General features: G+C 34.3%; 2 protein-coding genes across 2 annotated transcripts; both read right to left on the minus strand.

Moving 5' to 3' along the window:
- Positions 1 to 1,647: 1,647 nt before the first annotated feature.
- On the minus strand, positions 1,648 to 2,595 carry LOC141520229 (olfactory receptor 4F3/4F16/4F29-like). Its single transcript, XM_074232024.1, has one exon. The coding sequence runs from the start codon at positions 2,584 to 2,586 to the stop codon at positions 1,648 to 1,650; it is 939 nt and encodes a 312-aa protein (XP_074088125.1). The 5' UTR covers positions 2,587 to 2,595.
- A 10,412-nt stretch (positions 2,596 to 13,007) lies between these two features.
- LOC141520231 (olfactory receptor 4F3/4F16/4F29-like) lies at positions 13,008 to 13,955 on the minus strand. Its single transcript, XM_074232025.1, has one exon. The coding sequence runs from the start codon at positions 13,944 to 13,946 to the stop codon at positions 13,008 to 13,010; it is 939 nt and encodes a 312-aa protein (XP_074088126.1). The 5' UTR covers positions 13,947 to 13,955.
- Positions 13,956 to 24,451: the final 10,496 nt, after the last annotated feature.

Here is a 24,451-nt window from a genome sequence, read left to right on the forward strand (position 1 = left end):
AACTATATGGACCATCAAATTGGGATGATTAACTTTGAAATGATGAATGAATAAACTACAATACTAGACTATGAATAATCAGAGACTTTAATTATACAAAAATAAGTTAACAATCCCTCATCAGAAGAGAAATCAAAGAGAATTTAGGCATGAAACAAAAGTCAGAATAGATTGTTCTAGTATGCCAGTGGTCATCCCTATAAACAGGAAAGGGTAAAACACTTTGCTTTGGTCCTTACTAATTAATAAGTAGTAATACAAAAATTAATGTAGAAGGGTACATAGGTATAATAATCACAATAAAATCATTTCCAAGTGAACCAATTATCCAATAAGCAGTTATCAAGCATCTATTGGGTTCAACACACTACAGCTCTATTGAGATTATAAACATAATATTGAAACTACTGTCTCCAGAAGTTTAAATTCTGAGGGGAGAGGATGGGGAGGAATGAATAAATAAACATTTCAGTGGGTGATGGAAGAACAAAGAAATCTGAAATGAAATCATATCATTTTAGAATTTTAAAATGTTTTAAATGCAAGCTTCAGTTTGGCAAATATTAAAAGTAAAAATTAAAATTCAAAGACACAGAAAGACTGGAAACTATTTTTACAAAATCTTATTGGAAGCCCAGACTAAATATATGCAGAAGAGCAAAAGTATTCATCAAAAAAGTTAAAACAGAATCTAATGTTTCACATTGTTTAAAAAGCTAATAAATTCTCATAATAAAAAGGCCATCTTCAAAAAAATTAAGAGTCCAACTTAGCAAAATTTGGAAATGTTATTTGTTCAGTACAGAATAAATATTAGGTAGATCAAACCTAAATCAAACTTCAGAAAAAGACTTTAAAACAATAATAAAATCTTTTAAAATATCATGGCGGGGGCAGCTAAGTGGCATAGTGGATAGAGCACTGACCCTAGAGTCAGGAGGAGCTGAGTTCAAATCCAGAAAGTCACATAACCCCAATGCTTTGCAAAAACAAAAAAAAATCATACTATGAATAGTAGTAATACTTTAATTATCCAAAAATATATTGACAAATTTCTTCAGGGGAATAGTTAGGGTCAGGGAGATTGATTGTTTCATATTCAACAAGCAAATTTGATTTCAACAAATAGTATATAGGAATTTTTCCTAGAATAAATAATTTTAAAACTCACAATAAAGAAAAATTTACTGGCCCTGGTAATAAGGAGTTATCCCTTAACCCTTTCCTCACCTTGAAGTTGGTGAAACTGTGAAATATCATCTCTTTGTTGAGCCTCCTTACAGTGTACTTCTGGGAACACTATTCCCTTTTGCCATTCTGACCACTGTTTCTCTGTTTCCTTATTTAGGATTTTTCCTCCTATCACTTAATTAGAACTATTTTCCAAATTTTTTCACCAATTCTTTTCTGTTATGTCTTCCCATCACCTCAATTCAAATCCATTTTTAGCTTTTTTATGTAGAAGTTGTCAAATATAAAGTCTCAACTGTTTTCCTCACTCCAGATCCATGTTTCCCACTGCAATTCTATTTAATGTTTCTCCAAGAATTCAAGTAGTCTGCCCCAAACCATATTTTCTTCTTCAAATGAATTCTTCTAAGTTTTCAGTTATAATCATTAGAGGTTTTTGTATTCTCATAAAGAAATTCAAGAGATGTTACTGAAACTCACAAGCTGGCCATACACTCTCCTCATTGCCATTTTCATATCTTTGTTTCTGAGTGTGTAAATGACTGGATTTAGAAAAGGAGTTAGAACTACATCAAAGATAGCAAGATATTTGTCTACATGTATTGGGTGGAATGGCCATGTATAAAAAGATAGGCAAGGAACAAAAAACAAAATCACCACAATGATGTGAGCTGAAAGGGTAGAAAGTGCCTTAGAGGAACCACTTGATGAATTATTTTGAACCGTGACTAAAATACAAATGTAAGATATGATCAAGATGAGAAAGACACCTATGGACATGAAACCACTATTGGCAGTGACCACGAGTTCTAGTTTATATGTATCAGTACAGGCAAGTTTGATGAATCTAGGGAGATCACAGTAAAAACTGTCCAGTTCATTGGGGCCGCAGAAGGGTAGGTTGACTATAAAAGCTACTTGAACTACCGAATGGATAAAACCAATGGTCCATGCAGCAGCCAGAAGCAAGGTGCACACTCTTGGGCACATAATAATCAAATAATGAAGAGGCTTACATATGGCAACATATCTGTCAAAGGCCATGGCTATAAGTAGTACCATCTCTACGCCACCTATAAAGTGAATAAAGAATATCTGGGTGAGGCAACCAGAGAATGAAATGACTTTATGCTTTCTGAAAAGATCACATATCATCTTAGGGGAAGTGACAGAGGAAATCCCTAAGTCAATGAAGGAAAGGTTGGCCAGCAAGAAGTACATGGGAGAGTGTAGGTGAGGGTCAGAAGTGACTGTGAACATTATTAGGGAATTCCCTAGCAGGCTTGCCAAGTAGAACACAGAGGAAAATACAAAGATTAGAAGCTGAATATTCCAAGAATTGGTGAGTCCCAGGAAAACAAACTCAGACACTGCAGTGTGATTCACTCTGTCCATTGATTTAGTCCACAGGGCTAGCTCTGAAATTACCATAAGAATGAAGAAAGAATTCCACTTACTAGCTATGTAAATAATGTCCCAGAAGCCAAGTCCATTCAACAGATGGTAAGCAAGAGTCTGATATTTTGCAAAGCATAATTAATAAATTCATATCCCAGATAATTTATTTGGAAACTAATGTAGAGCCCTGCTCTGAGTTAATGCCATGATCTTCTATGGTACTTCTCCGGCTCTTTCCTGGAAAGACTTCCTGATAGCGAAGACATGATGGCTGCTTAGCAAATGGGAGTAAGAAGGAGGGCAGGCATGGCAGGACAAAAGACAAGAATCTGAAAAAAGAAAAGAAAAGAATTAGGGAATTTATTTATTTCATTCTGCAGTTGATGATATTTGTTGATGAACACTTCCATGTCAAATTTAATGTTCTTTTGGGTTTTTTTTGGACCATGGATTCCTTTCACCTTATTAAGAACATTCATGGTCACTAATTCACATTCTCTTTCTTCCTGTAAAATGCATTGGACTTGGGTCACTTAGTTAACAAGCATTTATTAAACATCCATTATGTATATACCAGGCTCTATATTAAGCACTGAGGTGCCAAAGAAAGGAAGAAAACCTATATTCCCAATTCTTTTGTTTGCATCATTTAACTATATATGTATATTCCAAACAGTGGTGTTGTTTTGATTTTCATTTCTCTAAAATCATATTTTTTTCTTTTAGTTTTTGAAAAGCAATGGGATTAAGTGGCTTGCCCAAGGCCACACAGCTAGGCAATTATTAAGTGTCTGAGGCTGGATTTGAACTCAGGTACTCCTGACTCCAGGGCTGGTACTCTATCCACTGCATCACCTAGCAGCCCCTTAAATCATATTCTAATCAAAGAATCCTATGCATTAATTTCCAAAATATCTATTGAATCCAATGCCTCCTCCTCTTTTTTCTCCACCATCATTATTCCTTTATTATAGGTCTTAATTTTCACCTATATAAATTGTGGCAATAACCTCTGATAGCATTTGTCTTTCCTCCTCCACTTTCTCCCTTCTTTAATCCCTCCTCTTCCAGACTAAACTTCTTAATAGATAGATAGATAGATAGATAGATAGATAGATAGATAGATAGATAGATAGATAGATATGGCGTTTACATTCTACTTGAATGCCAGGACATGTGCACAGTTAATAGAAGATAATTTGAAGAGAGAGAAAATAGTCACAATTGGGTTAAGGAGAGGGTTATGAAGGATATGGCAATTGACCTTTTATTTAAAGAAAATAAAAGATCTCAAGAGACAGAGATAGGGAGAGTAGCTTGTGTAAAGACAGGAGATGGAAACCCAACTATGTCACAGAGCTAATTTAGCTAAAAGTTTAGTTTTCAATTTAGCTAGAAAGAAGATTTAGTGATGGGGAAGTAGTAAGGAATGAATCTTTAAAAAGTAAAGTCAAAGCTAAAATGTTAACTGAGAAATTTGAATTTATTCCTAGAAGCAAGATGAAGCCCCTGAAGATTTTTGATCAAGGAAATAACATAGTCAGACCTTTGCCTTTAAAAGAATATAAAAATGAACTAATAAAATTAGTAGAGGAAGCTAAGTGAAGCACAGAATTTTAGGACTGGAAGTGATCAGTATAGCTCCCTCATGGTACATCAACTGCCTATTGTATTTTTCTCACTGGATGTCTTAGGAACAACTAAAATTCAACAAGTTCAAAGAAGAAATCATTATCTTTCTCCAAAAATCCTAGTCCTCTTCCAAATTTCTTATTTTCTTCTGTCTCAAAAGCACCACCATTCTTCTAGTCGTTGAAGTTCATAATTTTGACATCTCAACTCATCACTCATCCTTGGATCACATATCTAATAAATTACTAAATCTTGTCATTTTTACATCTACAACTCATTTCTCATCTATTAAAATAGCCAATATCTTAGATCAGGTCTTCTATAATTCCCTCCTTACTTCAAGTGTCTCTTCACTCCAGTCCATCAAAGTGATTTTTTTTAAGTTCAAGTCTCCGCCTGCAACTCCCCTACTTACAAAATTTGCTTCTAGGAATTAATTTAAACTCTTCAACTTGGCTTTCAAAAACCTTCATAATCCAGTTTCAATGTAATTTTTCAGTCTCATTGAATGTTTACTCCCCTTCTCATAACTCGACAATGCAACCAAACTGGTCTTTTTCCTATTTTTCACAAAAGACATTCTATCACCTCTCTCTGTTCCTTGATCCTGGTCATTTTCTTTTTTTTTTTTTTTTTTAGGTTTTTTCCAAGGCAAATGGGGTTAAGTGGCTTGCCCAAGGCCACACAGCTAGGTAATTATTAAGTGTCTGAAACTAGATTTGAACCCAGATACTCCTGACTCCAGGGCTTGTGCTTGATTCTGGTTATTTTCCATGCTTTAGAAAACACCTCTTTCTTCAAGTCGCAACTAAATCTTCATTTTCAACTCTATCTTTCCTGATTTATACAATCGCTAGTGCGTTTCTTTACTTATTATCTGAAATTTATTTTGTGTTTATCATATATGTGTGTGTATAAAATTCTCCTCAGATAAAGTAGAAACTCAAGAGTAGAAAATAGCTGTACCTCCAGTACCTAATATAGTGCTTGGAATATTTTGTCATTAATTTTTTCAGTCATATCAAATTCTTCATGACCCCATCTGGATTTTCTTAGAGTTGTTTTTGCCATTTCCTTCTCCAGTTCATTTTACAGATGGAAGAAAATGAGGTAAATAGAGTTAAGTGACTTGCCCAGGGTCACACAGCTAGTAAGTGACAGGCTAGATTTGAATATAAGAAGAGTTTTCCTGACTTGAAGACCAGTATTCTATCATCTGTACTATTTAGCTGCCCAGCCTGGAATATAACTGATCGATTTATTGACTGCTTATTATGGTCTGGTGGAAGGGAAATATAGATTAAAAATAATAATAATAATTAAATACTATTTAAATAATTCTTCAAATAAAATATATATGTTAGATCTTTGATCCTCACAATAAACCTCTGAGATAGGTGATATTATCCCCATTTTATGAATGAAAAAACTAGGGCAAAAAGAGATGAAGTGATTTGTCCAGGGGACACAGCTAGTAAATACATGAGGCAGAATTTCAAAATCAGGTATTCCTATCTCTAAATTCAGCAGAGAATATCTGCCTCAGATAAGAATACTACATAGTGTGATGGAAAAAATAAGAATAACTATGTTCCAGTTCTGTCTCAGTGAATTATTACTTGTAGGACTGTAAGCACATTTCTGGGATTCCATTTGTTCATCTATAAATTAAGAGGATTATACTAAATGATTGAACATTAACAGTCAGCATTTACATAATATTTTCTATGTTCCATTCACTAGGCTAAGCATTTTACAATTATTGTATCATTTGATCTCAACCACAATCCTGTAAGGTAGATACTAATTTTATGCCCATTTTATAGGTGAGGAAATTGAGATTCAATGTCTCATAAGAAAATGAATTGCTAGTAAGCATCTGAGTTCAGATTTGAACTCAGGTCTTCCTGGTCCCAGTCAAGTGTTCCACCCACTATACCACCTAGCTATTTAATATCTAATGACTCTTGCTAGTCTATCTCTGGAATAGTCCTTATTGGTATAGAAATTTCTGGTTTAGAATCTCCCTTAGCATCTGTCAGAGATAGCTCTTAAATCCAGGTCTTTATGATTTTAAAGGCCAGAATTCTATATGGCCTTCCATGCTCCCTTAAGACTAACATAGAAGAAGTTTAATGAATATTTGTTGGATTGAATTGAAATTTGGAATAATAAGAATTTATAAGAATTTTGGTAATGAAAAGAAAAAGAATGACTAGTAGGTCATACCTCTACCTGTCATTTGCTTCTCAAATATCAGTGAAGCCCTATTTTTATCCTATAGGGAAGACTTTATAACAAAGAAAAAGAAATAAGTGGAGAGACAGGAAAATATGAGGATACTAAAGGGGACCTAACTGATCACTTTAAAAATCAATGAAGGCAAAAAAGAGATACCCTCACAAGTACAGGAGAAAAGATTAAATTTGGAAAGGGATTGTTTCCTATCTCTTTCACTGACAACATAGAAGAAAATATATGAAGATAAGGACAAATTTTGTGGTGGTAAGAGGGCAGGGAGGCAAAATGAAAGGAGACTATTAGGATGCTCTCAGAATCCTTTCAGCAAAATAGGTGACACGACTCCCCAAGAATGAAGGAAGTTGTTTACTTGAAGAACATGGAAGAAGTTTCAAATTACTACTCTATGAAAGTAGATTAACAAGAGATTAAGTAGAGTCATTTGGACTTTTCCAGTAATATTAAGCTAAATGGAGGGGCACCCAAGAGCACAGATAATGGAGTTTTCTCAAGATGATGAGGGATTATCATCAAGGGTGGGGTAGATCTAAACTGTACAGAGGAAATATATTGAGAAAATGGAAGATAACAGAAGTTTCCACCAAAAATTCAAGATTCTATACATTAGGAAAAAAGAAATAATCTTAATTCTTTTGTAATTCTTTATTTTGATCCTTATGGCATTGGGTCCTTGACAGCTCTCTGATTCTATCAAAAGATATAAGTTCACTTTCCTGATGAATACCTATCTCCATAATATGAAATCCTTCAGATTGACTGTCTTATTCTGTGTGGAAAAGAAAAAAAGAGCATTACCTTGGAAGTCAGAGGACTCAGGACTCAGTAATCTTGGCATCTCTGTATGATGGTGGACCAGCCATTTAATTTCTTTGAGATTTAATTTTCTCATTAGTAAAATGACAGAATTGTTTTGGTTGTCCCCTGATGTCCTTCCTAGCTCTATATAGTCATGTGAACTCCATCCCCTTACCCATTGTATCCAGTTGTTATTCTGTACAATGGGTAAGCCTGCCCCTAATATCTTCTCTTCATTTCTGGAACATTGGCATTTGGACTATCTATATTTCCTGCTGGAAATTGTATTTTAGTCTCTTCACATACCTCTTTTGTCACATTAATCCTCCTATTTCTTCAGTTTTCATCTCTTCAAGCATTTTTTCCTCTGCCTGACATTGTAGATTTATTAGGAAGCTTGATGGACTCCCAAACTTCAGCCTGTTCCTGCTTATAGTGTCTAAAAGCACCAAGAAATAAATTAAATGCTGTCATAGAGGACAGACATCTTATTAACAACACTAAAGGTAGCAGCCAGGTGATGCTACAGAGAATGGGCTTGCCAGCCTGATATCATTTGACCAAAACAATTGTCTCTTAGGATTCTGTTGGTTTTCCCATGATAACTATAGGAACATAATATTAATAAATAATGTCAGGGAAGAGGTGTGCATGATTCTTCAGAATAGGACCTTTTGATCATTTGACATATATAAATACATACATGTATGAATGGCATATGTGTATATACCTAATGATAAATGTTACATGTAACTATGCTATATACAATATTATGTATATTTTATATAGAGAGATTTAAATATAGGCTATATAAACTTTGTTGTAGTGCCACCAAATAAGAATTTACAACTTATACAAGTAAACTCATTTATTCATATTTTGTGGTACTACACATTCTGTGGTTGTAACTGATAAAAGGTTTTTTTTATTTTTAAAAAGACACAAAGAAAGAGACATTAATAAACCTTATCTAGATGACTTCATACCTTCTTACTGTCAGTATAAATCATTTCAAACAGATTACTGAATAAGAAGTAGAAATTGTTTCAAAAATCTTGATTTCTAAGGCAAGTATCTTTACACTTCCATTGACCTTCATTTTTTAGTCTAAGAATTACTAAAAATATTAAGTCAATAAATCATTCAATAAACATTTATTAAGTACCTACCATGTGCCAGGCACTGTGATAATTCTGAAGTATGTAATTTGTGTCTAAAATATGCTTATTGAATTATATTGGATTGAATTGGATTAAACTGATAGAGATTGCCTTGGATGAAAATAAAATATTTTATGCTGAGTATGAGTACTTACTTTAACAGGACCAATCATAAATACTCTTTAACCCTTGTGTCTGAATTAATTATATTCAAAATTATTGATGGGTTTGTTTTTTAATTATGTAAACCATCTTTCTGGTAATGAGTCTCCATGTACTTAACTAAACTGAGTTTCACAGAAAGTACCCAAAAACAAGTAGTTCCAATAACAAGGTATTACAGACAGAATCTCCTAAGACTTGAAAGCCAATATTATAAAGAGAGACCCTGGAATACTTTATTCCAAAAGCCAAATTATATATGCTTCCAAACAAGAATAACTTACTCTTAAATGGCAAAGAGAAAAATTGGACTTTAAGTGAATTAGAAGACATTGAGTATTCCTGATGAAAAGACCACAACTAAAAAGAAACTTTGAAATACAAGAACAAAAGTCAAGAGAAACTGAGAAAGGTAAACTTTTTGGAGCAGTTGAAAGGCATTGTGTGATGTCATAATGATCCCATTTTCATAAGGAGAGAAAGAAATGAGTTTTTCTTTAATTACCTTACTGTCTTCAAAGAATACTGAGGGAGTTAAATTAAGAAGATGAGAACCGAGGAATTTCTTATTTTTATTCTGAATATTTTGTAAAAAAGAAAGAAAAGCAAAAAGGAACACATTCATGATGAAAGAAGGAAAAGGAAGTGAGTATTTTTCATAACTGAGGTACAGGGGTAGCTACTTGGCACAGTGGGTGGAGCAATGACCCTAGAATCAGGAGGACTTGAGTTCAAATCCAACCTTAGACACTTAATTACTTGTGTGACCATGGATAAGTTACATAATCCCATTGCCTTGCCAAAAAAACAAACAAACACCATAATTGAGGTACATTAGAATAATATGTAAATATTGAGGAAAAGAGGAAGAAACAAATATCAGTTGAACTTCACCCATATATAAACAGAAAAAAAGGTGTTTAAATCAACACAATTTGGATTAGAGATACATCAAATAACAGGGAAGCAATAAGGAATGGAGAAGGTCGTGTGAAAGAATAACCCTGAGGAGATAATAGTAACATGCAACATAGATCAAATAAAAAATAGAATCTAATGATATGCCCATCATTTGAGGAAATGTTAATCAAATTGCATTATATGAATGAAATTGAATGAATGCAATTATGCCATAATTACATTACAATTTTTTTCAAAAATCTGGGATTGTATGAAATGATACAGAATGAAATATGCAAAACCAAGAGAAAAAAATTGTGCAAGAAAAACACTAGAAAGAAAAACCATTTTGAAAAATTTTAGAACCCTTATCAAAGCAAGCACCAGTCTTGTCTTCAGAAAATACATAAAAAGCATGTTACAAATGTCTTGACAGAAAGGTAATCAATTCAAAGTACAGAAAAAAAGACATGATTTTTTTCTTTCACAATTTTTAATTGGATGCAAGACTGAGTAGAGGGAGGAGAGGAGTCAGGAGAAAAAAGGCATTAACAATAGTAATTTTTAGAATTAGAAATGTTGAAGCATTTTTGGTGTATAGAATAAAGTTCAAAAGGAATCACAAAGAAACAGAACAGATTTGAAAATATTGTGTATAATTGCGTATATGTGTATAGCCACATTTCATATATTTATATTTAAAAGCAAGTGTTGTGAAATGGAAATTAAGTTTCATATATAATTCCCTTTTGTATTTTATGAATGCAGAGAAATTATTTTTGATAATTAATTCTAGATCAATATAGTATTTTAAATATATTTAAATTAGTACTTTAAATTAGTACTATATTTAAATTTATATATATTTAAGCTGTTCAAATCCACATTGGTTCTCACCTAGCCAATAACAACTAACCACTAAAGAATATTCTTCTGTCTATTTTCTCCTTCCCTCTCCCCATTAATCCATTTTGGTCTGATTATTGATCTTCCTGAATCACAACTCTTACCAATGACTTTTTAATGATTCCCCATTATTTAATAATAACAATAATAAGCTTTTCTATCATGCTTTAAGTTTTAATGTATTCTATGTTTATTATTTCATTTGAACAGATTAAGTTTATCATATAAAGTTCCAGCTCCATAGGGTAAGATTCAACATTCATTTCATTCCAACCTATTGTTTGAGTTTTATGTCCTGTGATTTTCTATTACACATGCTATTGTCCCAGCATCCAGGACTACCTTCTCATTTCCCCAAATTTTTTCCCATATTTACGCAGTTCCTTATTTTTCTTATCACTAATTCCTCTGCTTGAAATATTCTATCTCATACCCTAGGTCTGTATGTCCACCTTCTATTCATATGACAAGATACACCTTAGTTGTCAATCCCTCCATGAGGACTTCTCTGATCACTCCAACCCATAATGATCACTCCTTGCCCAAAACTCATATATTTCATGACATGCTTCATTCTTCTCCCTAGCCATTGATTAATAAATGCTTTATAATATGGCAGAAAACTTTTGAAAAATTAAATAATATTTCATAATTGTGACAGATTTTAGCAAATAAGAAATGAAGAATAATGAGAAAAGAACAGAAAACTAGAAATCAATTCTACTTCTGGAGACCAAGTATTTCTATATACAAGCCTCTGAGAAGTAATATATCCAAGATTTTTTTGTAGGAACATAAAAGATATTGTTTCAACAAAGAAAAACCTATTTTTTTCCCTTCTCGTGTCTGGTCTCCACCCCCTCTGGGAAAAAAAGGAAAAAGAAATGAAGAAAACCCTTCTAACAAATATATAGTCAGACAAAATAAAGTCCTACGTTGACCAGGTTTGTCTTATTCTAAGACAAACAATACTGAAAGACTTAAGAACTACATTGATTGGACAATCATGATTATAGAGAGAGCAAAAAAAATTCAGTCCCCTTTAAAATATATAATTCATATTCATAGTGTGTCCTGATTCCTCCAATTACAAGCATTCTCTTCATCTATTACTTTGTATTCTGTACCAACTTATTTGTATATATTCTGGATCTATACCACCCAGAGTGAAATGTAAATTTCTAGATGACATGAACTTTTTTTCTTTTACACATATATATATATATATATATATATATATATATATATATACATATATATACCTAGCATACATTAGAGGTCCTAGCATGAAAGGAAAAAATTTAAATTAATTGATTTGAATTGAATTTTATAAATGAATATTTTGATTTATATTAGAGACTACATGAAAGCATTTTATTCTAGATTAAGAATTATATATAAATTCAAACTTTAGCTTGAAAAATAGATTAAAAATTAAAAGATTAATAAAAGACCCAGAGACTTTATACAAAAGCTTAATAGAGACTCAGAACAAATGTGTGTAAAAGGGTATCACTAGGTGGCGCAGTGGATAGAGCAGCAACCCTGGAATCAGGAGGTCCTGAGTTCAAAACTTAATAATTGCCTAGCTGTGTGATCTTAGGCAAATCACTTAACTCCATTGCCTTTCAAAAACAAAAAAAACAAAAAAAAAGTTTGTAAAAGGATAAAAGTAGCAGTCACAAGAATTATATGACAAACAGGTTAACAAACAGTGAAATATTTGATGTCACTTAAAATTCTGGTTTCTTTACAGAAAGAAAAAGTCTTTTATGAATAAATTTAAGGAGATTCTAATCTAGCAGGATCAAGAAGACCCTAGGATATGCTTCATTGGATACACATTAAATAAATACAGTAAGCAAACAAAATAATTCATAAGTAATTTTTCAAGGACTTCACACTAATTTCTTTAAAAAGATTATACACAATATGCATGAAAGTAATATTTTAATTATTACAAAAGGGATTGACAGGTTTCCTCATAGGAACCAAAATGGATGGGGAATTCTGTTTTTTAATTGTATAAATGATTTTTTTCCTAGAGTTAATGCACCTGGAATCTACAGGAAAGGAATCTATCTACACTGGATTTGGTAACGAAGAGTTAACAAAAATAGATATTTCCCCATTTGTAAATTGCCATCAAATACCACCATTATAGAAATTCTCTTCATGCTAGAGTTTTCTGACATAGAAATTTTCTCAATATAACCTTTCCTTTATGTCTCTGTTTTTTACACTAACTTTCATTAACTTCTTCCATCACATAATTATAGTTAAATTCCCTCAGACTTCTGCCCTCAGAGTTCATTTCTGTTCCATCTATACTGTCCAATGATAATCTCATACATATTTATTGTTAGCTATATTTTAGGTACATAATATTCAAATCTGCATTCTTAATCCCTCTCCCTTCTCTAAACTTTCATTTTCATACATGGAATTTCAAATTCATACATGAAATTCCTCTTTGGATCCCCCATAGGAATTCAAAATCAACATTCTCAAAATCAAACTCATTCTCTCCTTTTACAACTTCTTTTTTTCCAGACTTTCTTATTACATAAATTAGAAGTTCTTGTCTTCTCCTCCTGTTACTTAAGAAATTTTCCTGAAATTCACAAGCTGACTGCACACTCTTCTCATTGCCAACTTCATCTCTTTGTTCCTTAGTGTGTAGATGACTGGATTCAGAAAGGGAGTCAAAATTGCATCAAAAATGGCAAGAAATTTGTCTAGGTGTGATGTGTTAAATGGCCATGCATAGAAAACGATAATTGGACCAAAAAACAAAATCACCACAATGATGTGAGATGAAAGAGTGGAGAGAGCCTTAGAAGAACCACCTGATGAATTCTTTTGAACAGTGACTAGAATGAAAATATAGGAGATAATCAAAATGAGAAAAACACCTAAGGACATGAAGCCACTGTTGGCAGTGACCATGAACTGAAGTCTATATGTATCAGTGCAGGCAAGTTTGATGAACCGAGGGAGATCACAATAAAAACTGTCCAACTCATTGGGACCACAGAAGGGCAGGTTAATTACAAAAGCCATTTGAGCCACAGAATGGATGAAACCAATGATCCATGCAGCAGTCAGAAGCAAGATGCACATTCTTGGACACATAATAATCATATAATGGAGAGGCTTACATATGGCAACATATCTGTCAAAGGCCATGGCTATAAGTAGTACCATCTCCACACCACCTATCAAGTGAATAAAGAACATCTGAGTAATGCAACCAGAGAATGAAATGACTTTATGCTTTCTGAAAAGGTCATATATCATCTTAGGAGAAGTGACAGAGGAAATACCCAAGTCAATGAAGGAAAGATTGGCCAGCAAGAAGTACATGGGAGAGTGTAACTGAGGGTCAAAAGTCACTGTGAACACAATGAGGGAATTTCCCAGCATGCTTGCCAAGTAGAGCACAGAGGAAAACACAAAAAGAAGAAGCTGAATATCCCAAGAATTGGTGAGTCCCAAGAACACAAATTCTGACACTACAGTGTGATTCACTCTGTCCATTGATTCATTCAGCAGGGCAACATCTGAAATTATCTGTAGGAAGAGAATAAGAGAGAATTCAAATTACTGAGTATCATGACAATCAGAAGTCAATTCAATTCAATAAACACTAGTCAAAGGCTTACTATGGGAAATGGAAATCCAATCTCTTTTCACCATTTCATAGGAAGAATAACTTCTTAATCTGTGATCACATAGAACTATAAAGTTACTGCCATATTCAGTTAAAAATCTGTTGTTTGACATCTCTTTACAGTTTTGGGTTGTTTTGTTTTTCTTTTTTTTTTACTAAAGAGGACTACATGAAAGCAAAGGAGTGACTACTATATAGGAAAAAAGGTAGGAGATTTAGGCAAGGCAATGTACCAGACCAGAAGGCAATGCACCAGAACAGAATTTATAAAGAAAGAAGTGGTGAATTCATTCATTTCACTCTACAATTCCTGCCTTTAATTGTTGAGGATGTCCTTGGTGAATTGAAAGGTTTTTATTTTCCTTTCATTCCAAAGCCTGCTTCTATTTCATTAAAAACATTCAAATCATCTGAAACCCATTCACTTTCTCTGCCAAGAATGGCAGCCTATACTGTTCTTGGAGTTGGAATTGCATATTTTGCTGTTTCCTTACTACCTGTAAAATTTTGACCAAATTACTCAAATTCTCTGAATTTCAGTTGTTTCATGTGTAAATTAAGAATAATACATCCTAAGGGGCGGCTAGGTGGCGTAGTGGATAAAGCACCAGCCTTGGAGTCAGGAGTACCTGGGTTCAAATCTGGTCTCAGACACTTAATAATTACCTAGCTGTGTGGCCTTGGGCAAGCCACTTAACCCTGTTTGCCTTGCAAAAACCTAAAATAAAAAATAATTCATCCTGGACTGACTACTAGAATTCACAAGATACTTTGTGAAAATCAACTGAAATAATGCATATAAATGCACATAGTAACTTAAAAGAGTTACATCAAGATACTATTATTTATACTTTTTTTCAGTCTTCTCATATCATTGTACACACAGTTTATGCAAAAACAAGGACACTGAGTTAGGTCACCTAAAAAACCTGTTCTAGGAGGTAGAAGGAGAATCACAATATGAGGAAGGACAAAAAATAAGTCTGTATTAGTGTGAATTATAAATCCCATAATGAGATAGCATTATTCCAATTTATTATATATTTCCATTGATCAAGAACAAATAACTATATTTCTACAATAATAATTTCAAAAGGTAAGAATATTTGGATATAGGATTCTTTATTCTCACTAATCTGGACCTAGCTATTATATATAGTCTTTAGTAGGTTTAGAAAAAGATGATAGGGGGTCAGTCAAGTAGTCAGAAAGAGATTACACAGGTTCCTTTGCTGACACGGTGGCAGGACTTGGTTACTTTGCCCATACTCCTTTAGGTCACAATTCTGGAGGCAATGCTAAGATGAAATGGAGCACTAGCACACTAGAGCTGGCAGCCACAGTGGAGCAGTGACCTTTCTCACAGTTCTAGGGTAAAAAAAAGAGTCCTTCTGGTCACTCACAGAACAGAACACAGATCAGTAAAGTAGATCATAGCATCTTGGAAGAATTTAAATCTTACAGACTCCGAGAACTAATTTTGAAAATAATTACACAAAATCCCTGAAATTGAAACAGTGTACCTTCCACCCTGGAAGCAGAGCCAAGCTTTAACAAAAAATTAAAAGTCAAGAAATAGACTGGGAAAATGAGTAAACTACTGGGAAGAAAAGACCAAAAGTTACTATAATGACAGAAAAGATCAAAACATACACTCAGAAGAAAACAACAAAATCAAAACCCTTATATTCAAAGCCTCAAAGAAAAAATATGAATTGGTCTTAAGCCATGAAAGAGCTCAAAAAGATATTTTTTTAGTTTTTGCAAGGCAATGGGATTAAGTGGCTTGCCCAAGGCCACACAGCTAGGTAATTATTAAGTACCTGAGACCAGATTTGAACTCAGGTACTCCTGACTCCAGGGCCAGTGCTCTATCCACTGTGCCACATAGCCACTCCAATGCCACCTAGCTGCCCCTAAAAAATATTTTTAAAATTAAGCAAAGGAGAGAGACAGGAAAAAATTAGGAAGAGAAATGAGAGTGATGCAGAAAAATCAAGGAAAAAAGTCAGCAGCATGATAAAGGAGTCAAAAAATATACTGAAGAAAATTACACCTTAAAAAACAGAGTAGGCAAAAATGGTAAAAATCTTGCAAAAATCCAATGAGAAGAATAATGCATTGAGAATCAAAATTAGCCAAATGAAAAAAGATATACAAAATTTCACTGAAGAGAATTCCTTAAAAGGAGGAAAACACAGAGTCGAAGCTTAATATCCAAGAATTTGGTGAGCCAAATGGAAATGGAGATACAAAATCTCCCTGAAGAAATTAACTCCTAAGATGGAGGCATGAAGGCAGCATTTCCTGAAAACTCTGATCCCCCAAACCCCAAAAACCAAAGCCAAAATTTAGTGGGGCAGAACCCACAGAAAGACTGAGTGATATATTTTCCCAGTCCAAGACAACTTGTAAGTTTGGCATGTTTCACCAGGACCAGGCTTGGGAAAAAAGCTGTGGCACAGCCCAGTGCAGCCCAGCACAGCCCAGCACAGCACAGCCCAGAGATCACTGGGAACAATTTGAAGGGGCGGGGAGAGAACTCTGCTGCACATGGGTGAGTATGGAATGAGGAGCATGACCACAAGAACCTCCAGTGAAAATCGGGAGAAAGCAGCCTGCACCCCCAGAGAAGGTAAGGGAAGTCTTCAGAGATTTCTCTGCTCTCCCTGGGGTAGGACCCTGCTGTTTGCCTACACTCAGATATTGCAGTTTGGGCTTCCATACTAAGATAGCTGGATCCCTCCTTATAGCCCTAGGGCAGAAGGAAGCACTGGGCCATCTACATATCAAAGCACAGGCTAGAGAGTATGAAACCTTGGAGGAATAAAGGTCCCAGTGGGGTGTCCCATAAACCCCCCAAAGCCTTAGAAGTGCTGTAAATTAGTCCTGAGCTGAGGAAATGAGTAAACAGAAAAAGAAGGATCTGACCATAGAGAATTACTTTAGTCCCATGGAAGATCAAAACACAAACTCAGATGATGACAAAATCGAAGTTTCCATATCCAAAACCTCCAAGAGAAATAGAAAATGGGCTCAGACTATGGATGAGCTCAAAAAAGACTGAAAAGCAATTAAAGGAGGGGGGGAGGAAAAATCAGGAGGAGAAATGAGAGCAATGCAGAAAAATCATGAAAACTAAATCAACAGCTTGGTGAAAGATATACAAAAAAATACTGAAGGAAATAATATGTTAAAAACCAGTTTAGGCCTAATGGAAAAAGCAAAACAAAAGGAAAATGAGAAGAAGAAGAATGTCTTAAAAAGCAGAATTGGCCAACTGGAAAAGGAGATAAAAAAAGTTCTCTGAAGAAAAATAACTTCTTCAAATGCAAAATGGAAGTAAAGGAATCTGATGACTTTGCAAGAAATCAGGAAAAAATAAAACTCTTCCAAGAAAAGCCAAAAGTTAGAAGAAAATGTGTAATATCTCATTAGAAAAACAATGGAACTTGAAAACAGATCCAGAAGAAATAATTTAAAAATTATTGGACTATCTGAAAGCCACAACCAGGAGAAGAACCTAGACTTCATTTTTCAAGAAATAATACAGCAAAATTGCCCTGAGATCCTAGAAGCTGAGGGTAAAATAGAAATTGAGAGAATTCACCAGTCACCCCCTGAAAGAGACACCAAAAGAAAAATTTCCAGGAATATTATAGCCAAATTCCAAAATGCCCAAATCAAAGAGAAAATCTAAAATCTTCCAGAAACAGACAATTCAACTACCAAGGCTCCATAGTCAGGATTACACAGGATCTGGCAGCATCTACATTAAGGGCTCGTAGGGATTGGAATATGATATTCCAGAAGGCAAAAGATCTTGGTTTACAACCTAGAATCAACTACCAAGCAAAATTGAACATCGTCTTTCTGGGGAAAAGATGGACTTTCAATGAAACAGGGCACTTTCAAACTTTCCTATTGATACAACCAGAGCTGAACAAAAAGTTTGATCTCTAAGTACAGGACACCGGTGAACCATAGAGGGAGTGGAAGAGAGGTACTAACTATGAGGAACTTGATGATATGGAACTGTTTGTATTCCTGCATGGGAAGAAGATATTGATAACTCATATGAACTTTCTCATTTATAAGAGCTGTTAGAAGAAACATATATAGACAGGACATAGGAAGGAGTGGAATATAATGGTATGATGTGGTAAAGGAATGGGGTCAATGGGTGATGGGGAAAAGTACTGGAAGAAAGGAAAAGGAGATGAAGAAGCTGAGAGATTTCACATAAGAGTCAAGAAAAAGCTTTTCCAATGGAGTGTGGGGGGGGGGAAGGCAAGGGGGAATGAGTGAGCCTTCATTCGCATGAAAATGGCTCACGGAGGAAATGACATATACACTTAACAGGGTGAAGAAATCTATCTTGCCCTGGAGAAGGATAGGAGGAAAGGAATGGGATGAAGGAGAATGGGAGGAGGGAAGGGAGGAATAGGTGATAGAAGAGAGGAAGATAGAGGGAGAGGGTACTCAGATGCAACACACTTTTGGACAGGGCCAGAATGAAAGGAGAGAGAGGATAGAATTAATGAGAGTAGGGAGAAATAGAGTGGAGGTACAGCTAGTAATAGCAACTGAGGGAAAAATATTGAAGCAACTTCTCTGGTGGACTTATGATAAAAAAAAAGCAACTCACCTCAGAGACAAAGACATTGATATCTGAACACAGACTTAAGTCTCTCTCTCTCTCTCTCTCTCTCTCTCTCTCTCTCTCTCTCTCTGTCTCCCTCTCTATTCTTGAGGTTTCCCATCTTCTTGGGGGGTTATATTTATTCTTATGTTTACTCTTATAAAATTCAATTTATATCAATGTGTGGCATGGAAACAATGCAGAGACTGTCAGACAGCCTTCTGTGGGGGGGGGGGAAGGGAGGAGGGGGAGGAAAATTGTAGAATTCAGAGCCTAGAAAAAAATGTTGGGTACATATTACTATTGTATATAATTGGGAAACAAATAAAATGTTAATGAAATGTACAGAAAATAATAAAAGAAGGACTAGAAGGAAACAGACAAATGCAGGAGAATAATAACTCCTTAAAATTAAAATTTAAAAATTTAAAGAGAGAGGGAAGACCTACATGGACTGATACTGAGTGAAGTGAACAGAACCAGGAGAACATTGTACACATTATCCGTAACATTGTAAAATGATCAGTTGTGTGTGATGAAATGATCAGCTTCTTCCATCAGTTCAGTGAACAAGGACTATTCTAAAAGACGTGTGATGTAAAATGTCATCCACGTCCAGAGGAAAAAAAAATCCAATATGAATACAGAGCAAGGTATGCTATGTTCACTTTTAAAAATTTTCTTTCATCTTTTCCTCCTTTTTGTTCTGATTCATCTTTCACAATATGACTAATATGGAAATATGTTAAATATGAATGAATAAATATCAGATTACTCATTGCTGTAGGAAAAAAACATTAAAATTAAGAAAATGGAAGCCAGTAACTTTACAAGAAACAAAAAAAATAAAATAAAAATAAAAAGAATGAAAAAATAGAAGAAAATGAAATATCTCATTGGAAAAAACAACCTAGACAATAGATCCAGGAGAAATTATTTATTATTGGACTTTATTATTGGACTACTTGAAAAGCATGATCCAAAAAAGAACCTAAACATCATCTTTCAAGAAATTACAAGGAAAACTGCCCAGATATTCTAAAACCAGAGAGTAAAGTAGAAATTGAAAAACTATACTGACCATCTCCTGAAAGAGATCATCAGATGAAAACTTCCAGGAATATTACAGCCAAATTTTAGAGCTCCCAGGTCAAAGAGAAAATATTGCAAATAGCCAGAAATGAACAATTCATGTATCATGTAGCCACATACAAAATAATACAAGGCAGAAACAAATATATATCAAGCAAGCTATATATTGAATAAATAGGAAATAAGGGTAAGTACTAGAATTAAAAAGGACTGAGAAAGATTTCCAATAAAAAGAATTTTTATTGAAATTTAAAACAAATCTATCAATACAATTGATTCCTTGCTCTCCATCAGTACTACACAATTTAATTCTGTTTCTAAATTATTCAATGTCTCAATTTTTTATTTCTCCAACCATACCTTTAAACTCTTTACAGAATAAATATTGTTTTCTTCTATAGTTCAGTTCTCAAAACATATACTTAATACATGGTTAGATTGACTAACATTTCAATCTTCTAACAATTATTTCTCATTGCTTATTGTTTCTGGTCTTAACTTTGCATCTTATTTCCCTCCCCCCCCAAAAGACTTATTTTCATTTTTTTATTATTATTTCCAAGCAGGTCAAACACAAATAGGACAAGGCTGTCCAATTAAATATTATTTGCCAAGATGTTTAAAGACTTTCCAAACAGAATATCTAACTCTGCTGTATATTTCTATCTGAAGAGTGGACTACCCTTATCTCTGTGTATAGCCCTAGTTATATATAGCCCTAGCAAAAGCCAAAATGGAAGAAATGAAAGAGAAAAGAGAAAGAAAGGAACTAAAGTAAATATGACAAAAATGATGAAATGAAGAAAAATTTTTAAAGAGGCAAAATTTCTATAATGGGTAGGAGAAAAAAGGAACTAAGACACTGACAGGGGGGAAAGGTGGCAAAAGATTCCAAAAAGAAGAGAATCAATATACTTAAAACTTTTAGTGTCCTCAAGGCTTCTTAATCAATCAAACACTTTATTAAGTCTTTAACATTTAATACACCTTCCTAATCATGTAATTGGGAGCCAAATCCCAGTGATAAATGGTTTCCCTCACTGCAGTTAATATAATTCTAAGCTATATTTAAGGGAGAAGAGAGAGATATTCCATTTACCTCACTAGATTCTGTGCATTTCTATACCTTGCTCAGACCTTTTTTATTTTTAATTGACACTTCTGCAGTAGTCTCCTCCATAGTCTTCCTGATTTCTGTTGCCCCTTGCTTTTCATCTAATCTATGCACTAATGATATATGATCTTCCTAAGAAGTTCTAATCACATCACTTCCCTGTTCAAAAATCTGAAGTAGTATCTGTTTCAACTCCCACTATCTCTTGAATGAAATTCAAATGTCTTATTTGGGAGAAGACAGGACCAAGAATGTGACCTTCAAAAGTTCTGTCATTGAATCTTTGTATGCATATCATTGGCAAAGTGACTTTGGCATTTTTGTGGTTAGAGGGGGTAGGAAGAAAAGGATCTGTGATTTTATCCAGATTGAAAACTACTTCCAGTGATGTAGTCTGACTATTATGAGACAGAACTTAGCTTAGTTTCTGGAACATAGGTTTTTTTATAATGCTTGATGACTCAACTTACTATTTGACTCAAAAACAGATCTTTATCAGTCCAAGTCCAAATTTCTGTCCACTTAGTCACACTGCTACTTCACTTACACATTGCAGGCACTCATTGAATATTTTGGGGATTGAATTGAAATTAGTTTACATCAGAGATGCAGTAGTCTGATCACATATATTGAGGGGATGGTTTTTTTGTTTTGTTTTGGTTTGGTTTTTATTATAGAGGAGAAATCAGAATACAAGAGAAGAATTAAAGATCCCAAAAGAGAACTAACTGATAAATCATTTGGAAGAACTGATGAAGATAAATGGAAATAATCTCAAAGACGCAGATAGGAGAATTACTCTGGGGAAATGTTAGCTCTCTGGCTCTTTCCCTGAAACAATGGGAAAATTTAAGAGAATGGGAGAAGAGATTGAGGTAGTGAGAAGGTGTGCTGATAGGTCTATCTATATAGATGATCTGTTTTTCTTTTATAATTCAAGTTAGAGACAAGATCATCTACAGAGTGTAAGGAAAGTAAGAAGGGATCTTGACGAATGTGGGAAAGGCTTAGAATCACTACTACAGCTAAATAAAGTTTACAAGAGATAAAATTAATAGCAATAAAATTTCAGGTGAGTTTGAATAAGAAAAATTTGCAATGAACTTGGCATTAGAATTTTGTGACTTTTCCCAGAAACAATAGTCAGAAAGATTGGAGTCCCCAAAAAAACAGCAAATAATAGGGCATAATCACTTTCATTGCAGACAAAGGAAAAGATCTGGAAATCAGATTTTAGTGTTCAAAACAGCTTACCATGGAAATGGTTACCCATGAAATACAGACAAGAGGAATCAAATTAAGGGGAACAGATATTCTAAGAGAAGAAGGAAGGATAAAACTTTTTATCAAGAAAAATAATTCCATAAATTAGAAAGTGGTTAAATTATTTTTTTTAATTTTTACATTTTTATCTGACACCTCTATCAGAAGATGAAAGCAAGTTCTTTTTCCAGATATGTATGTCCATATCTCCTGGAACCCTTTCAATTGACCTCCCCTTCCTGTGTTTTCCTTTTTCTCCCTTCCTAGAAGAAGGCTCCTCCACACCTGCCCTAATCCCTTCCCATCCCTATCCCATATAATGAGTGATGCTTCTCCAGTATCATTTATTCACCCTAAAATATGGAGATCTGGCCAGTCTGATCCTCTGCTGGAAGAATTTATCTATTAAAGAATTTATTCCCATCTCTCACTTACCTGTTCTATCATAGAACCTGATACTATAACTGTCCTGAAGGAATACCAGAACTCAGTCTTCTAACCATTCATAATGACTGTAAGCACTAAAAGCATTATAAAATGCTGCTATAATCAGAAAGACAAATCATTAGCAGTCAAATGATGCTGTAGAGAATGGTTTTGCCAGGCTGAGATCATCTGACCAAAGGACTTGTCTCCTAGGATTCTGTAGGTTTTCCCATGATGACTAAAAGGAAATGTTAATAAAGGATAACTAGGAAGAGATGTGAACACATTCAATTTTGATCTATGTTATAGCATGGGTACAAATGTAGAGCCTATATCGGATTGCTTTCTGTCAGGGGAAGGGGGGAGGGAGAAAAATTGTGAAACACCAAACCTTGCCAAAAAAATGTTTGGTAAAAACTACCATTATATATAGTTGAAAAAAAACAAATAAAATTTTTATATAATTTTAAAAAATTAAGAGATGTGAATGTTCCTTGTGAAACAGACTATTTGACCTCTTTCTGGGTCAATTTAATGAAGTTGCAGCAAAATATATTTGAAAAGCATAAGAAACAAACCTTTTCACACTTTAAAAAGAAATCATTTCCTCTATTGCCCAAATTCCATTTGACTTTCTGCAGTAAATTTGAACAAATGACAAATAAAGTACATAAAAATTCTAGATGAAAGAGTGATTCTACATTATAAAGTCTATTGCATGAACCATAAAGGTAACTGAAAGGGATTTGCTTTCATCAACTTGGGGAAACTCCCAGTTAGAGAACTTCCTCCATTCATCCTAGAAACAAATGTATGGCTTTGTACATCTAAAGCAAATGAACTTTAGACTCATTTCTAATCTCTCCCCAATCCAGTCCTTCTTTAATAAAACTATCAAATGAATTTTCCTAAAACCCCCAGGCGGTTCATCTCATTTCTGCAATTGGTAAATTTAAACGGTCCCTGAATGTCTCTAAAATAAAAAACTAACTCCTAGATGATCTGTCTAATTCCTATCTATTTCTCTTCCAATGCAAACCATGCCCCAATGACAATCTACATAGGACTGGGTGCCAGAATTGGAGACAGGAGGCCATGAGTTTTAATAAAAATGTGTGTCCTTCATTCTCAAAGAAGACCACAATATCAGGAAGGTGATGTCATAAGCACTTGAATTGGATTTGAGTGGGAGCGGGGTGCTGTGCTAAGTCACTGGCCTCACTTTCTCCTTCAGAACCATCTGGGTCCAGTGGCCAGATATGTATCAGGATGACTAGAGATGGCCCTATATGTGAGGCAATCAGAGTTCAGTGACTTGCCCAGGGTTACATGGCCAGTTAGTATTGCATCTGAAGATAGATTTAAACTCCTGTCTTCCTGACTCTAAGTTCAGTGCTCTATCCATTGCTCCACCTAGTTAATTCTGCCTCAGACACTTAAAAGCTGGGTGAGCCTGAACAAATAACTTAAGTTACTTGCACCTCAGTTTTCATAAATATAAATGAGGATGATAATAATAGCACTTACCACATATGACAACTGTGAAAAGTTCATCTCCCACCTCATTTGGACCCCATACTCAAAAAAAAAGACATTCTTCATTACAGCCTTTAGAACAAAGATTCTAAGAAACTTTCTTTCCAGGCTTAGTTTAGGTGACACTTCCTACAGGAAGTCTTTCCTGATCCCGAGTTGTTAGTGCTTTCTTTCTCTTTATACTATAAAAGTTTAATTACCTTGTAGCTTTTTGAGAATGTAGTAATTTTAAGCTACTTTTCTATCATCTCAGATGTAGGTGGATTGGGAAATTATTTGCTATAAAGGAACTTTTAGTT

The sequence above is a fragment of the Macrotis lagotis genome, chromosome 4 (genome assembly GCF_037893015.1).
Source record: "Macrotis lagotis isolate mMagLag1 chromosome 4, bilby.v1.9.chrom.fasta, whole genome shotgun sequence".
Lineage (NCBI taxonomy): Eukaryota > Metazoa > Chordata > Mammalia > Peramelemorphia > Peramelidae > Macrotis > Macrotis lagotis.

Coding starts and splice junctions, on each gene's coding strand:
- LOC141520229 (XM_074232024.1), bottom strand. CDS start 2,586: ATGGACAGAGTGAATCACACTGCAGTGTCTGAGTTTGTTTTCCTGGGA.
- LOC141520231 (XM_074232025.1), bottom strand. CDS start 13,946: ATGGACAGAGTGAATCACACTGTAGTGTCAGAATTTGTGTTCTTGGGA.